At 35.5% G+C, this 17,871-nt stretch overlaps 1 protein-coding gene across 10 annotated transcripts in view; it reads left to right on the forward strand.

The window, feature by feature from the left end:
• The window catches only part of PIKFYVE (phosphoinositide kinase, FYVE-type zinc finger containing), a 76,514-nt gene that overhangs the window by 54,413 nt on the left and 4,230 nt on the right, over positions 1 to 17,871 (forward strand). For 9 of the 10 annotated variants that reach the window (XM_004262782.4, XM_033428725.2, XM_033428728.2 and 6 more), the window contains 15 exons: positions 158 to 266; positions 371 to 525; positions 1,421 to 1,511; positions 4,926 to 4,986; positions 5,866 to 6,003; positions 6,828 to 6,948; positions 7,732 to 7,827; positions 9,377 to 9,460; positions 10,223 to 10,320; positions 11,951 to 12,115; positions 13,509 to 13,568; positions 14,247 to 14,423; positions 15,212 to 15,315; positions 16,217 to 16,345; positions 17,442 to 17,703. In XM_004262782.4, the coding sequence (XP_004262830.1) occupies positions 158 to 266; positions 371 to 525; positions 1,421 to 1,511; positions 4,926 to 4,986; positions 5,866 to 6,003; positions 6,828 to 6,948; positions 7,732 to 7,827; positions 9,377 to 9,460; positions 10,223 to 10,320; positions 11,951 to 12,115; positions 13,509 to 13,568; positions 14,247 to 14,423; positions 15,212 to 15,315; positions 16,217 to 16,345; positions 17,442 to 17,703 (1,850 nt within the window). The remainder of the gene's footprint in view (positions 1 to 157; positions 267 to 370; positions 526 to 1,420; positions 1,512 to 4,925; positions 4,987 to 5,865; positions 6,004 to 6,827; positions 6,949 to 7,731; positions 7,828 to 9,376; positions 9,461 to 10,222; positions 10,321 to 11,950; positions 12,116 to 13,508; positions 13,569 to 14,246; positions 14,424 to 15,211; positions 15,316 to 16,216; positions 16,346 to 17,441; positions 17,704 to 17,871) is intronic. The other variant, XM_049712093.1, reaches the window with a different exon arrangement.

Consider the following 17,871-nt stretch of genomic DNA (forward strand, 5'->3'; position numbering starts at 1 on the left):
ACGTCCTTTTTTGTTCTGCAAAATTGTATGTGATTCTTAATTAGATAAGACCTAGTTAAAGTTTTGTGTGTACATCTTTTTTCTACTTGTGTGAGATTAGACAATTTGATTCTGACTTTTCTAAAGTGTTCAATATTGTTTATGTTTATATTGTTAGAGTTTCACAGGTATATCTTGCTGTGGATGAAAGACTCGCATCTTTGAAAACTGATACATTTAGCAAAACAAGAGAGGAGAAAATGGAAGATATCTTTGCACAAAAAGAGGTAATTCATTTTTCTGACAGAAACCCAAATGTTAGCTGGGAACTTGTTAGAGGTTCCTTTTGGGGTGTGTCTCAGATTGCTGGAGTGGTTTCTGTTCCTCGTAGATGGAAGAAAGCGAGTTCAAGAGCTGGACTGAGAAGATGCAAGCACGGCTCCTGTCTTCCTCCGTGGAGACCCCTCAGCAACTGCAGTCGGTCTTTGAGTCACTCATCGCCAAGAAACAAAGCCTCTGCGAAGTGCTGCAGGCTTGGAATAACAGGTGTGACTTTGCGGTCCGGTGTTTCTTTTACATTATTGCAAAATTTGCTCTGCTATCATGTTTTTGATGTAAATGTCCTTATTAATTTGGATGTTTCCTTTTACTCTCAAGTTGTAGGAGCTTTATTTTTATTGCCACTACCACCCTTCACCTCTTTCATCCTTTAAAGTGTAGGTTGTGAAGTTAAAAAAAACAAAGATGAGAATAGCCTTCATTGCTGTTGCAAATACAGTGTGTGTGCTTAATGAACCTAATTTATCTGTATTAGTATGTCATGGAGTGATTATTGGGTTTTAGGCCATTACTTTCAACTCTATTATTTTGTGTATCTTGTACCTTTATTTAAATATTTATTTGGGGAAATATTTCCCTTTAATGCTTATTGAAAAGTTCAGTTAGATTATTATAGCATTTATTGAGCACTTGGACCATGCTAGGCACTAAGTAAGGCAGTAGATGGACATGCACTCTTTTATTTGATTTTGAGTCCTACAATGTATGTATACTGATTGCATTTTACAGAGGAAACTGTGGCTGTACGAGACTAAGGGATTTGCCCAAGTTATATAGCTGTTAATTGTCAGAGCTCGGCTTTGAGCCCAGGTCTGTTGGTCTTTACCACCCGTATTTTTTACGTTATGTTGTATTGTCTCATTATAACTTGCTATTCTTTTATTACTATAGTCATATCAGTAACAAGTAATTAACTGATTAGAAAGAAAACAAAAATTTAGTCTTAGTTATGTACAGCTTTAAAATCTATTGCATTCGAAATAGGAAAATCTAATTCTTGTGGTTTCAAAGCTATAAGGAGAATATGTGTAAACATTATTCAGGATATTAGAAGGAAAATCATATTCTTCTTTTCTCTTTTCCTTTTTTTCATTAACTATAGGTTGCAGGACCTTTTCCAGCAAGAAAAGGGTAGAAAGCGGCCTTCAGTTCCTCCAAGTCCTGGAAGACTGAGGCAAGGGGAAGAAAGCAAGGTAATGAAATGTAGTTTTGTCTTTGAGCCTATGTATATTGGTATAGATATAATTAATTTCTCTTATGACACTTAGAAGTGGTAGTTTAGGGACTTCCCTGGTGGTGCATTGGTTAAGAATCCACCTGCCAACGCAAGGGACACGGGTTCGATCCCTGGTCCGGGAAGATCCCACATGCCACGGAGCAACTAAGCCCGTGTGCCACAACTACTGAGCCTGTGCTCTAGAGCCCACGAGCCACAACTACTGAAGCCCGCGCACCTAGAGCCCGTGCTCCACAACAAGAGAAGCCACTGCAGTGAGAAGCCCGCGCACCACAATGAAGAGTAGCCCCCGCTCGTTGCAACTAGAAAAGCCCACGTGCAGCAATGAAGACCCAATGCAGCCAAAAAAAAATAAAGTGGTAGCTTAATATATACTTTATTAATAATAGTAGGAGTTTTTAGTTTTGAAGTTATGAGGTTTCTTGGTGATATGACCTGGATTAATTTTTTTTATCTTAGCCTGAAATAAAATACATTATAATTCATTTATTGGAAACATTTATCAAAAGCTACTGTCTACTGGCATCACTGAGGATAGTATCACAGAGGCAGTAAATGCTATAAAGGAGAAGGTGTGGATGTGCTGAGTGTATAATAGAGTCCTAATTTACTTTACTGTGAGTTTTGGGTGTTCTTATCTCTGTGCTTAAGTGAGAAGCTTTTCTTAAGGGGTCTGCACCAGGTTAGTTCTACATGTTGATTTAATTAACCTTTTCTAACTGTATTAGTTTTCTCTTGCTGCACAGCACATTACCCCAAACTTAGTGACCTAAAACATAAATTTATTATCTCACAGTGTGTCAAGACTCTGGCACAGTGTGGCTGGGTTCTCTGCTCACAGAACTGAGATGAAGGTTTTGGCCAGGGCTGTTACCTGAGGCTCAGGATCTTCTTCCAAGCTCATCTAGGTTGTTGGCAGAGTTGAATTCCTAGTGGTTATAGGACTGAGGTCCCCCATTTGTTGCTGGCAGTTGACTAGAGGCGATTCTCAACTCCTAGAGGCTGCCTGATTCCTTGCATGTGGCTCTGTTCATCTTCAAAGCGAACAGCAGTGGATTGAATCCTTTTCATGTTTCAAATCTCTGAATTCTTCTGCTGTGTCTGACCTCTGGACACAGATTTAAAGGACACATGTGATTAGGTCAGGCCTACCTGGTTAATCTCTGTAGTTTAAGGTTAACTGATTTTGGGACCTTACATACGTGGTAAAATCCCTTCACAACAGTATCTGGATTAATGTTTGGTTGAATAACTGTGTGTGTGTATGCCAGTGGGTGGAGTTCTTGGGGGCCATCACAGAATTCTACTTACCATGCTAACCATGAACAGATGAATTAATGTCAGTATATTATAAGGGCTTAATATTCTGTTATCATGAGGGCTTTTGAGAGAATATCTTTTTGTACAAGTGTGTAGTATTTGTAGCAGAGTATTTTCATGGAATGATGGGTTCAAGTGCCTTGGATCTTTGTGTTATTTAGTAACACTGTGTAACTGAATTCCTCCTTTTTGTCTCATGAATAACTGTGTAGGAATCACTTTTCCTTAAAGTTTAGGTGAGAGTAAGAATAAGAATTACTGAAGATGATTTATTAGTATTTGCCAAGTAGTTAAGGACAATTAACGGCTATCACAAACTGCTAGTGGCCTGTTTGCCTACTGATGAAACAGTGAAGCTAGTGGTGTAAGACCTCTAATTATAATATTGAGACATAGAATTGAAAATACAAAATCAGTCAGTAGATGATTATCTTTTTTTTCTTGTGCGATACGCGGGCCTCTCACTGTTGTAGCCTCTCCCGTTACGGAGCACAGGGTCCAGACGCGCAGGCTCAGCGGCCATGGCTCACGGGCCCAGCCACTCCGCGGCACGTGGGATCTTCCCGGACCAGGGCACGAACCCGTGTCCCCTGCATCGGCAGGCAGACCCTCAACCACTGCGCCACCAGGGAAGCCCCGATGATTATCTTTTTGAAAGATCAAAAGTTGATTTGAAAATCTGTAGCACTGCCTTTGTAGTCATTCATTTGATAAATAGTTCTTGAGTGCTTTTAGGCACTGTTCTGAGTGCAAGGAATTCACGTTTGTGAATGAAGGCCATAGTTATTGTCCCTATGGAACGTTTGTCTAATGAGACTGACAATAAACAGATGAACCAATAAACATTTAAAAAACAAATGGAAACAAGGCTATGAAGAAAAAAATTGAAAGAAATGGAGAGTATTGCTAGGGGAGTAGATGATGGTGAGTTATTTTACATAGGGTGCCCAGGGAGGTCTCTCTGGTATGGTGAACAAATCAAAGAACATTTTAAGTAGCAGTCTAAGAAATGACTTTGTAATGAAATTGTACTCAGGGCTGATAGCCATTTAAAATGTATCTTATCTATGGATAATGGGACTTGTGAAAGTCCAGTGGGTAATCAAAGATTACTAGGCTTAATGGATAATCATAAGTAGTTCCTAGATGCTTTAATGGGTCTGTGAGCTATTGTTTAGAACAGTATTCTCAAAGTATGGTTCAAGGATCCTGGGGGTCCAAGACCCTTTCAAGGGCTCCACAAGGTTTCTCTTTTTCTTTTTTAATTAATTAATTAATTAATTTCAAGCTGTGTTGGGTCTTCATTGCTGCGCACCGGCTTTCTCTAGTTGTGGCGAGCAGGGGCTACTCTTTGCTGCAGTGCACGGGCTTCTCATTGCTGTGGCTTCTTGTTGCGGAGCATGGGCTTTGGGCGCACGGGCTTCAGTAGTTGTGGCACGCGGGCTCAGTAGTTGTGGCTCATGGGCTTAGTTGCTCCGCAGCATGTGGGATCTTCCTGGACCAGGGATCGAACCCTTGTCCCCTGCATTGGCAGGAGGATTCTTAACCACTGTGCCACCAGGGAAGCCTTCCCTTTTTCAACTGTATATCTGTGTGAGGCTAGATTTTCTTTATATACTTCTATCATAATAATATAGCTCAACAGGTTAAATGCAGAAGTCGGAGAGGAATTTAACTGTCTTCTATTAAGCTAGGCATTAAAGTAATTGTAAAAGTGTAAAACAATGCCACTCTTAATTTTTTTTAAAAAAATATTTTTAATTAAAATGTTTTTTATGTTAATATGTAATGGGTTTATTATTGTTATTTTTAAATAAATTAATAAATGTACGTTCTATAACTTTTTCAGTTTTGATTTTCTAATAAGGAAAAATTGGAAGATATAACCCACATAAACAAAAGCTATCTGAGTGTCTTAATGATTCTTAAGAGGTTGAAAGGGTCTTGAGGACAAAATGGTTAAGATTCACTGGGTTAAAAAAATTTTTTTTTTAATTTAAAATTTTAAATTTAATGTTTCCTTAAGAATAAAGTATTTTGTTCTCTACAGATAAGTGCAATGGATGCATCTCCACGGAATGCTTCTCCAGGACTTCAAAATGGGGAAAAAGGTTGGTCCTTGAGTCTGGTGATCACCTGTCATTGAATTTAAGACATTTCTTAGTCTATAAGTTATTTTTAACTACTAAATATTGAGAATTTTTTTCTGATGCAATTGGACATAGACTTTTTTTTCCTTCCTGTAAAACGTTTGTAGCACTCTAAGTTTAAGATTATCATAAAGTACGTTGCATAAGATAAGTTAGGATATAGAAATACATGATAAATAGAGAAGATTGCTTTTAGGGAAAGAACAAAAAGACAAAAGGAAACTGAATTTCTGTCTGGATTGTTATAAAGTCAACTGCCAGGTTTCATGGAAAAAAAACTTATAAAGTTTAATTTATATTTTTGTATCACTAAAATCCTTTCCAGACTTAATTTTTCCTCAGTATTTCGTAGAGTAACTTTTCTAGGTGCTATCCTAGAAAATTGGTAGGGAAATTTACTTAGACTATCTTTGTAGAACAAGAGCTCAACTCAGAATTCTTGGCATTTTTCTATCATAAGTAAGTGAATTTCCCCCCTGAGAATAAGCATGTGATTTTTTCCCCCCAGTAGTGTCATAATTGCATTCTCTATTAAATTGAATGAACTAATATTTAGGTAGGCATTATGGTCTAGTGCAAAGAATATGGCATAGGAGCCAGAAATAGTTACCAGTCACAGTGCTGTCACTAAGATCTGATTGGGTTCAAGTCATATAACCTGTCTGGATTTTTGTATCCATTTCTAAAATACGCACTGAAATGGCCTATGTAACTTTTAAGAAGCTAAAATTCTTTGGTTTATGAAGTAGAAATAGGAGTTGGCATTTTAAAAACATTGCTGTTAGATAGAAATGGACATAATGTTTTAAAGTGACTCATTTGCACTCTGTTTTTCTTTAGAGGACCGCTTCTTAGCTACCCTGTCCAGTCAGAGCTCCACCAGTTCCCCCCACCTCCAGCTGCCCACTCCTCCCGAAGGCGTGCCTGAGCAGGCCGTGGGAGGGCCCCCAGAACTTGATACCACCAGCAGTTCCGAAGGTACAGGTCAAGTCACTTTTACTGCACTTCGTCCAGTAGAGACAAACACTCTGAGTGCTGTGACACAATTCTTTCTTAGCCCTTTAGGATTTAAAGTTTTTACTATTGAAAGGGCTCTTTCAGATGTAGCTTTTTACCATATCCCTTCTTCAGTTGCACTGCTTGACATGTAAATATCTCAGTAACAAAATGTTATTTCAGCTTCATCTACTTTCTGGGGATATTACTTGCTTAAGTCTCATTAAAGCCCATGATTTTTGCCTTGTAAGAAGGAAAGAGAAATTGCAGCCTTTGTCTAACAACAAATATTTGTTTCACTAATAGCAAATTTATACCTTTTTTCTTTCTTTCCTTGCTTTCTGTTTAAGCACCAACTACTTAATTGTAGCGTAAACTTTAAAAATATCTTTTAAATTGCAATTAAACTCAGATGTAATAGCCACAGTGTGCATAACTGATTTGAAGTGGCAACAGGAACAGCTGTGACTGAGTTCATGCATGCTCGGCCAGTAATTATGTCATGGCTGCCGCCTGGCCCTGTGATGATAAGAGGCCATCGGTTGCAGGATGATCTCAACTTCAAACATGTTGAAATGTAAAAAAAAAAAAAAAAACAAGCCACTTGGGGTCAGTGCTATGTATGCTTTACTATTGCTTCCTGTTTGATAGTCATTATTCCTAGATCAAAAATTTTACACCCTAATTGGTAATTATGGTGTGCACATGTCTGTGTTCCAAAGAGGAAATGAAATATAGTTGATGCTTTATACTTTCTTTTACTCTTTCTGAATATTAACGTATAAGTAGAATATTTTTCATTCTAGATGTATTTGATGGACATTTGCTGGGATCCGCAGACAGCCAGGTGAAGGAAAAATCAACCATGAAAGCCATCTTTGCAAATTTGCTTCCAGGAAACAGCTATAACCCTATTCCGTTTCCTTTGTAAGTATTATAAAAGCCAGTGGCTGTTGGGTGGTTTTCTTTTTACTTCATTTAAAAAATCTCTCGATAGATATACTCTCTACATATTTAAATATGTTTATTTAACTGCATATATGTATTTCTCAATCCAAAATTATACTTCATCATAGTAAAAAAGATGTCTTTTGGTATAATATAATTTGTAGAACATGTAATCATTATATAGTAAATGAGTGGATTAAAAAAGCATTAACTAATATTACTTAATGCTTAAGAGTACTGATTCTGAAAAGAATTGCTTATATATATATATTATTAAGATATACTGCTACATCCATTGATCTCATAAAAACATATTGCTGATTGTATATGAGGATATTACTGACCCAGTAATTTACTGGGACGTGATGCTTTTTTAATAGTGATGATGAATTGCAATGGCTATACAAGTTTTCGTGTGATTTTGTTTGTACTGGACTTACTCAGAGTGGGGAAAAACATAGGGCTGGCTTTCTACACTGCCAGTGTGGAAAGCTTTGTTTGGAGTGATGATTCCAGAACTCTCTCATTTGAAAAAGAATTCTGATAATTTTCAGTTGTCTTCAAAAACTTTCTGGTGATGTATTTTCCTTGGCTGTTTGTTCAAGTTCTGCATACATTTTGGCTTAATTATATTCTTGTAATTGTGCATTATTTAGTTAACTTAAAATTGTCCTGAGATTTACTTGTAGTAGTGCTAATGGTTTGTATATGTGATTTTCTGCTAGTTTTGTTCTGATTTATGTATTTAAAAATTTTGAACAGTGATCCAGATAAACACTACTTAATGTATGAACATGAACGAGTGCCCATTGCAGTCTGTGAGAAGGAGCCCAGCTCCATCATTGCTTTTGCTCTCAGGTATTATTCATGGGGCTTTTTCACCTATGGTTGTATCTTTATATTTTATGTGTATTTATTAATCGCTGTATTTTGAGTTCTGTTACATAGAGTAGAGCAAAATATAAGTAAATGTAAGATATTAAATATAAGTAAAAGAATGTATTCTTTGGATGTGACAGCTTATTCTTTTTGTATCTGATAATGTACGCTTTACCCAAATAATAACAGGATGATTCTTAAGCTCCTAATAATTAAATTAACTAGGCAATTATTTACTAATCCTTAATATCCTTTAACCATTCTCTGTATTATAATATGTATCCATTGTATCCATCCTTTCCTTTGCTTTATTTATTGACATAATACTTGGAACATATCTGCCTTATATCATCTGAATGTCTTTTTTGTATTCTTCATTCATTTCCTTCCTGCTTCCCACACATAGCAGGTAAAGTTTCCTTACTTAGAGTAATGCTGTTCCTATGCCTTAACCCATTTACATGCCCACAGTTATCATGTGTCTTAAAGAAGGACCCCTCTTTAAAAATATTTATATATCATGTCTAAAAGAATAAAGCTTTTTAATCTTAATGGTATCTTGGTAGTGGTAGAACCTAGTTTAAGTAGAATCTAAGATGTTTAATAAAAATTTTTTTCCTCTTGGAAGACATTGAAATTAAAATTTTATTTTTAATATTGGTTACAAGTTGTCCATTTATCAACAAATATTTGAATGTCTGCAATGTGTGGTATACTAGGTACTGGGTATACAGGGGTAAACAAGATAGATTTATAGGCTTCAGCATTTATGTAGTTTAGAGTTACTATTTGGATAATGAAGAATTTTTTTCCTTTAGAAGATTCCATATGATAAATTTTTTATCTTTGCCTTTTGACGTTTATGAAGATAGTATTTGCTTCTCCTTTTATTGGTTAGACATACTACATTAATAGATAAGAAAGGCAAGAAAGTCAACCAAGAAAAACATGTATTTTGTACTATGAGGAAGCAAGTTTTCTAGCTGAGGTCACCTTTTTCTAATGTCTTGGAAAAATAATACATGCTAAGATGCTTCCCTTGTTCCCTAACATCTGATTTATCTAAATCAGTGCTTCCAGACTGCTAGTCCAAGAGTTGGATGTTTTTGGCCAAGGCAAACTAAAAAAATATGCTTTTTCTTAAAGTTCAATACCTTTAAGTTGAAAAGTACTCTAAGTTCCTTTCCTCTCTATTATACTAAACAGTGAAGTTTCATGCTCTTCAGTTAGCTGTTCAACCCCTGAAGGCATTTGATCTAAATGTTAGTGTGGAGGCCTTGACAATCATATTTAGGATATTGAGCCTGGTTGGTGTGTTGGGTCATACTTTGTATTATTTTTTGTGAAGACATTGACCTTCTTCATGAAGCTTGTACTTGATAACTTTTGTTAGTTAACTTGTGTTTGTTTAATTATGGATGCTTACAATGATTGTGTTTCTTCAGTGCAAAGCTTATTCTAAAGCATATGATTTACTTTAAAAGAAGACCATAATGTTTAACATTTTTCAACCTATTTCTACCCTAAGTTGTAAAGAATACCGGAATGCCTTAGAGGAATTGTCCAAAGTGACTCTGCGGAACAGTGCTGAAGAAGGGCTTTCAACAAACAGGTGATCTGCGATTGATTAAAATCTATTTTCATTGAGCTACGTCATCATTTTCTAGGTGCTCCTACTCCAATTTTATTTTAGCTTATTGTCAATATAAAAGTTTCTAGAATATAGTCAGTGGCACTCATCCTTTAGCCCAATAGTTGACAGAACAAAATTCAGGTATAGCAAAAGACCTTAAGAAGTCTCTTAGGATACAGTTTTCTGATAATTTGTCATAGAAGTTCATTGTGTATTGCAGATTTAAACTTTTAACATTTTAAGTTCTCTATTGTTTTCATTTTAAAAATAATAACTCTGAAATTAGTAAACTACTGCTTGATTTTGTAATTTAAAGTATTTATGAATTTTCCATAATAATTAAAGATCTTAACAGTTAAAAAATAAAACAGCCCCCCACCAAACCAGTTCTTTAAGTGTGTTCAGTATTTTAGACATTTGAGACAGAAATTGTCGTCATTGTTGGACTTATGGATGCTAATATAGCTCTGATAGACTTGTGAAAAATATTATAAGAGCCTATATACTTTCATATATTTTTCCATACGCTTTTATAGCTTTATCATTTTGCTTTTTCTTAAGCCCAGTAGACATTTCAAGCCTTCTTCTTCCATGCTAACCTGTGTTTATATAAATTATGAATCAGATTTCTGATATTGTGGGTGGGGTTAGGTGGGGGGTAGATTAATACAGGAATTAGAGTACTTGCTATTTTGTGTCTGAATCATATAAAACCAACTTTCCTTTTGTTTTTCATTTTAGTACTTTAGACAGCAGACCAAAGAGTAGCAGCCCTATTAGATTACCTGAGATCAGTGGAGGACAGACAAACCGTACAGCAGAAGTAGAACCACAACCAAGTAAGATTACAAATGGAGAAGTAATTCCTAGTTTTGTTTGTAATTGTGGTTTGAAGAAGAAAACACATTAAATAAGAAATGCCATCTGGCAAGGATATATTACTTCTGGTCTTTGAAATACAGTATGGATGTAAAATTTTTTGTATATCTTCTTTTGTACATATTTCACTTTTCTTTGACTCTTACCTTAAGTTAATTGAGTTTGAAACTCCTAGAAACTCATAGGTCTATGCAAAAATCTGCCTTCCTGGCTAGGGCTTTCAGTTTAAAGCATATAACTGAAGAAATATAACAGCAGTTTTTGCTTGTTTTTGCAGCATTGTTGGCATTGTGAAAAGAACTTTTCATGTATTGTCTCCTTTAATTCCCATAATAACCCCATAAGAGTTATTTGACATATCTCCATTTTTCAGAAAGTAAGTTAAGACTTAGATAATGCAATTTGCTGAAGGTTACACAAGTAATGGGGAGCTGGGATTTGAACTTGGATCTCTCTGACTTTGTCAGTCAGGAATATTCACTACGAGTAGCAGAAAACTCAAGTGACTATTGGGTCTTGAATGACAGTTTATTTTTCTAAGATAGCAACTGCAGGTAGACAGTTGCTAGCATTGGTTCAGCTACTCAGCATTGTAATGACAACATAGGGGTAGTTTCTCTTTGATTCTCTTGTTTTACTCATGGTGAAAAATGTCCCACTTAATGTCTGCATTTGAGGCAGAAGGAAGGGAGGTACAAGCTGCAACTGTTCTCTTTTATTGGGAAATTCCCTTCCCCCTTCAATCTCATTGGTTAGAAGTGAGTCTCATGGCCACCCTTTCCTGCAAAGGAGACTTATAAAGTGGTAAGCAGCATTGTCCTGGTTGGCTTACATAAATCATGATTCATTTCCTGGGACTCTACACATTGCTGCCTCAAACAAAATTGGAGTTCTGTTAGCAAGGAACAAGGTGGGATTGGATATTAAGGATATTAAGGCCATAATGGTGTCTGCTGCCCTAAGTAAGCACTTCATGATTGACATTTGATGTGGGTTTTGTTAATGGTAAATGTACAAGATTAGGATCATATGTATTAGTGATATGATGAAGCTCAAAACTAAGAATAAAAGTATAGAGCAAGCTTTAGTGATAGTTTTGGTCATCCTGTACTACTTATTTTTGAAAAATGCTAAAACTAAAATTGTATATTTTGCTCTGTTGAAGTGTAGGAAGACAGATGATATAAAAACCTTTAACTTTGACGCATTGTAGCTTGGAATACTGTTTTGTATTAGTTTAATTAAGTATACTGTGATACTGTAAGAACCCAGCCTTAATCTTGTTGCTTAAGATATTCTGACAGCCTTGGAAAGATATTTTTAAAAGGCTTTCTATATAATTTCTCACATTTTGATATATAGCTATCTGAACATTGCTCTTCTTTCATGTTTCTGATAATAAGAGTGCTTGACTGCCCCCCTAAAGATCCCATAAAACATGTGGAATAATAATCTGTGTAAATAAGACTATCAGTGTTACTCATATTTATTACTCTCATATAATGGTTACTGCTAACAAAGGATGAGTTGAAAATTTTTATTTTTCTACTTGCAGTGACCTGTACTTAATATGTTACCTCTTATTTTTAGCCAAAAAGGCTTCTGGAATGTTGTCCTTCTTCCGAGGGACAGCAGGGAAAAGCCCTGATCTCTCTTCCCAGAAGAGAGAGACCTTACGTGGAGCAGATAGTGCTTACTACCAGGTTGGGCAGACGGGCAAGGAGGGAACGGAGAATCAAGGCATTGAGCCTCAAGGTGTGTTAAAGGAGACCAAATGTGCTTATTCTAGGTTTCGATTTACTTATTTCAGTTGGTTATGTTCCTTATAGCTTGAAGTAGATGCTTCTGTTGCTGAGACCAGGGCATTCCCTCTCTTCTCACACCTTGGTGGGGGTAGAGTGGGAAAAGCATGGTGCTTGGAGGATCCAACTGGTTTCAGATGTCATTGCTATCACTTACTGTGTGGTGGAATTAGAAATCCTTACTTTCTGTACTCGTAAACTGGAAAAGCAGTGTCTTCCAAGGTTTACTGGGTTTACTGAGGACTAAGGTTTACTGAGGACTAAGTGACATTATACATGTAAAACATCTGTCTCACTATGTAGCTCACAGTATATATTCAAATGTTTTCATCCCACTACCCCCTCAGACGTTTCCTTTCTTTTCCAGTCTCTGTAAGGTGGAAGCTGTTGATACCCACCTTCATTTGGATATTTAAAAAATATATCTACCTGATTGTGTTTGAATACAGGGTTATTAGACCAGGAGTTGGCAAACTATGCTGACCTGTCTTTGTTAATAAAGTTTTGTTGGAACACAGGCACACCCTTTCATTTACTTACTGTCTGGCTGGTTTTGCATTATATTGGCAAGTTGAGTAGTTGCAACTGAGTAAAATACTTACCATCTGGCCCTTTACAGGAATAGTTTGGCAACCCCTGGGTTAGATCATGAATTATTAGTTTAAAAAATAGGAACTGCATGGTAAGTTTTCATCAGTAATTAAGATATGCGTTAAGTATTCTATAGGCTGCTATTGGGCTGTGATCCTTGGAAGGCATTGGTGCTTTGAAAAAATAATTTTGAAATGTGAAACTTAGTGGATGACTTGTTCTTCTAGATATTAAAATGTATCACAACTCTGCAATAATTAGAGTGGATCTGGCAGTAGGTTTGCCAGACAAATCAGTCAAATAAAAAAAATAGCTCTGAAGTAGACACTAGTATATTTTCTATGTTGTACATATATCTTAGTATATGATAAAGAAAGCATCTCAGACTATTGGGGAAGCATTATTCCATACACAGGGAAAATTGGTCATAAACTCTGATAAAGAAGCCACAGAAAGTCGTGATGTTAGAGCCGAGTTATTTTATTGCTATCATAGAGATTACTTAACTATAAGAAAAATTATTCTTCAATCTGAATTCTCTGATTTTAATCTAAAAATTGATCTTTCAAAAGGTACATAGATTTTTATTGTAATTTACACAGTTAATTGTATACATGATGCTTGCTTGAGAGTGACTTGACTAGGATAACATGAATTGACTTGTTTTTAGTATTATATCAGGGGAAAAAGAACAGACAAAATGACCTGATAACTATCTAAAACTTTGGCTTTACTAATGACGTTAAATCTTTTAGATGAAGTAGATGGAGGAGATACACAGAAGAAACAACTCACAAATCCTCATGTGGAGCTCCGTAAGTATGAGATAAATACCTTTGGTTTGGGGACCAGGACTATAATTGAGCAAACTCCATTATTTGAAGCTTCTAGCTTCTCACTAGATAAATATTCTACTTCTTGAAATGAATATTAAGTCTGTGTACTGATGAACATTTGTTTAGTCTAAATTTAGTTTATAAAATATACATTATTTAATTTAGAAGGAAATTTATAAATTTAAAATTATAATTTAATTTATAAATTATAATTTAATGCAATGTCTGATGTTTAAATAATTACTGTTTGTGTAATCTAGAGCCACAGAGCCTTAGTAAGGCATCTAGAATTGTGTGTGTACATGTGAGTGCCAAAAATTTATTATCCAGCATTATAACACTATAGAAAAATTTAAGATGTATAAGTACAATGATGAAAATACAGTGACCAGCATAAAATTAGAAATGGGTCTTATTTTCTGTTTGATTTTTCTAGAAATATGAAGGGTGGTCATAAGATGCTCTTTAATCCTTCCTGAAGATAACTTTAACTGAATTGTGATAAACAGGGATGTAGTAGACTTAATGTGAAAAATGCTATCGTGGAGAAACTTAAATGATTGCATTTGGTAGGGGTGGGGAGTGAGCAAGAAGGAAAAGGAAAAGGTATTTCTGATCCAGAGGAGCTTTTTTTTAAAAAAACACTTCTGTTTATAGAATTTTCCGATGCCAACGCCAAGTTTTACTGTCGTCTCTACTATGCGGGAGAGTTTCATAAGATGCGAGAAGTGATTCTGGGCAGCAGCGAAGAAGATTTTATTCGTTCCCTTTCTCACTCTTCTCCGTGGCAGGCCCGAGGAGGCAAATCAGGAGCTGCCTTTTACGCGACTGAAGGTAAGTCTTTTTAATCATTTACTAATTAAGCAGTATCCATCTTTTTCCCTCGGATAATTTATGAATCCCTTGAACTGAGGTAATACGATACTGTCTTTTTGCAAACATGTTTTTCTTTTTATGCTTGAGAGGATGAAAGAAGCATATTTAAAAGAATATATGGTGTACGGTGTGTAATGAGAGACAAATATTGATCAAATCCTTATTAAATTCTTTCTAGTCCTGAGTTTTCCAAATGTAAATAATAACAGAGAACTTCTAGAAGACTCAAAAGGTACCTCAGAGCTCATGAGAGAAAGATAAAAATAGAAACATTTGACCTGAAAACCAGAAGGCCAAGTTCTTAACCTACAAAGTTTTACAGAAGATCATGAGCATTTTTATTTCACATTCCATTTTCCATACTCACTGAAAGCGAAATTATTTGAGAAAATGCATCAGGAAAGACGTGCTAGATAAGAACTTTCATAACTGTTACTTATTGGATTGTTAACAAAGGAATTTATAACATTTTACTTGGTAGTTAAAAAAAAATAGATCATTTAGCTATGACTTCAGGTGTGGTACTGTCGAAAGTAGAGGTTTCTTGACTATATAAATCCTCAGAAGCCCTTCCAAACCTTCAATTACTTGAGAACTGTGTTCTGGTCAAAATCTTCTCAGTGGTGTCAGAAAATATCCCTTAAAAATGTGAAGCAAACAGATCATTTGGGATTTTTAGAATGATTTATTTTGGAATACCTCAGTAAATATTGCAATTGAATAAACATGAAATTTTTGCCTTTTAGATGATAGATTCATTTTGAAGCAAATGCCTCGTCTGGAAGTCCAGTCTTTCCTTGACTTTGCACCACACTACTTCAATTATATTACAAATGCCGTTCAACAAAAGGTAGAAACCCAAACCTTGATCTGTAAGTCTACTGGGCTTTTTCACATCCTGAGAGTCCTAATGGCAGTTTTCTCCGTGGTAATATGTGAACAGAACATGACTAGATCTCTGCTGTGCTATTGAGGTGTGGTAGAATGCAGGGATTTCAAACTCTTTTTCCTACATATATAGAGAGAGATTACCCACTTGTCATGAAGCAGTGAGCCTCCCGTGAGTATGAAAGAGTCACATAGATTTTTTTTCCATTTATGGGTTTATTGCCTGTTATTGGAGGAATTATGTCATAATAAAATTTGTGAGTTTGAGAAATTGAGAACGATTACCCCTTGGGAGAATGTTAAAGATCTAATAATTTTGTTGGCATTGCTGCTTTACTTCATAGATTCAAAGGTTTGAGTTTGTTTTAAGGTCCTCTGACTGATCATATTAATAGAAAATCATGTTTGGGTAATACATGAATAATCCAGATATTGGTATTAAATTATAAATAATCCTTTTGAAAAATTGAAGTATAGTTGATTTACAATATTAGTTTCAAGTGTACAGCATAGTGATTTGGTATTTTTGCAGATTATACTTCATTGTAAGTTGTTACAAGATAATGGCTATAATTCCCTGTGTATATAATATATCCTTATTGCTTATCTGTTTGATACAGAGTAGTTTATTAATCTCATATAAAAAATTTGTCCCTCCCCCATTCCCTTTCCCTTTTGGTAACCACAAGCTTGTTTTCTATATCTAAGTCTGTTTCTGTTTTGCATGTACATTCATTTGTATTACTTTTAGATTCCACATATAAGTGATGTCATACAGTATTTATCTTTCACTGACTTATTTCACTAAGCATAATATTCATACATAGTCCTTTTTGATAAGAGTTTACTTTTTTCTTGATTAGAGGCCCACTGCATTGGCCAAGATTCTTGGAGTTTACAGAATTGGTTATAAGAATTCCCAGAACAACACTGAGAAGAAGCTGGATCTCCTTGTCATGGAAAATCTTTTCTATGGGAGAAAGATGGCACAGGTAAGGATACTGGACTATGCAAAGCATTTAGCTAGCATTTACCCTTTGTATGTCTGCTTCCTGAACATAATGAGTCAGAGAGTAACATGATATTTGAGAGTAAATATTAAACTTTGGTTACTAGGCAAAATTTAACTTTTGAGTTATTGAACCCTGTAGGAAAGAATAAAGAGGAATATTGTGGACTGGTCCTAAAATTTAACATATCCAACATCCTAGAAACACAGAATTATAGAAAAAGAAGGCAGATGCAACGTAACAGTTTTAAAGATGAAGAAACTGAGGCTCAGAGACATTGAGTACTTTATCAAAGTCACACAGCTATGCCTAGAACTCAGGTTGGTCTAGATTCTAGAACAGTACTCTTCAGTGTGCTGGTCCTTGAACTGTTTCCAGTCCGTGGTGAGATAAGAGCTTGTACTAATCAATAGAATGTAATTTAATGCACTGCTTTCTTCATCGAGAATGTCTTGCTATGGCAGAAGCATCTGCTGTACTAAATTGTGGGTTTAATGATGTAATTGATTTACATTCTGGCACTAGCCTCTCTGTCATCATGAACCAGGAAAGCCTGTCTAGCAGTGGTCTGTTGAATAACACTTCAGGTCGCACTGGTCTAGTACCCAGGTCCCTGACCTTTGAGTGCGTTGCTTTTCCTAATGCCCAGAAATTCCTAGAGATATGCTGTTGCTTCTACATTTTCCTAAGTAATTGCACAGTTTTGGTATCAGTACTTAAAAGTTTCCTCTGAATGTTTGCATCTGTTTTTTAAACTACTTTATGATTCAACAATATATTTTTGGAGTTACTTGTTAATGTTTCTTAGAGTTGATTAAATGGGTCAGTATATTTCTGAAATATTTCAATAAATGAGTACCTAGCTATTAATTTCATGATACAATTACATCACCATGTGTTTTATGTATTATACAATTACAATGTATGCATTTAGTGACATATAAGTTATTAGGTTTTAAAATTAAATTTTAAAGTGTTTATAACTGTAGTGGCTACAAGGAAGCTTTCTGCCTTTTTAATTTAATTAACCATTTGTAACAGCTCACACATAAATGACAGAGAGTTTTCTTTCTGCTAGGTTTTTGATTTGAAGGGTTCACTTAGGAATCGAAATGTAAAAACCGATACCGGGAAAGAGAGTTGTGATGTAGTCCTGCTGGATGAAAATCTCTTAAAAATGGTTCGAGACAACCCTCTGTATATCCGTTCTCATTCCAAAGCTGTGCTGAGAGCCTCAATCCGTAGCGACTCCCACTTCCTTTCTAGCCACCTCATTATAGATTATTCTTTGCTGGTTGGGCGAGATGATACCAGCAATGAGCTGGTAGTTGGAATTATAGGTAAGTTGATGAGCATGCCTTATGTATAGTTCATGATTTAAGCCAGAGTAAAATTTGAAGACTATCTGGTGTAGTAATAGCTTATTGAATAATTTCACAAACTTTCATTTGAAATTTTAAAAATAATAGTTTTTCTGTTCTGGTACCTTTTATTCAGGTTCCTCATTT

Source organism: Orcinus orca, chromosome 7 (genome assembly GCF_937001465.1).
Source record: "Orcinus orca chromosome 7, mOrcOrc1.1, whole genome shotgun sequence".
Lineage (NCBI taxonomy): Eukaryota > Metazoa > Chordata > Mammalia > Artiodactyla > Delphinidae > Orcinus > Orcinus orca.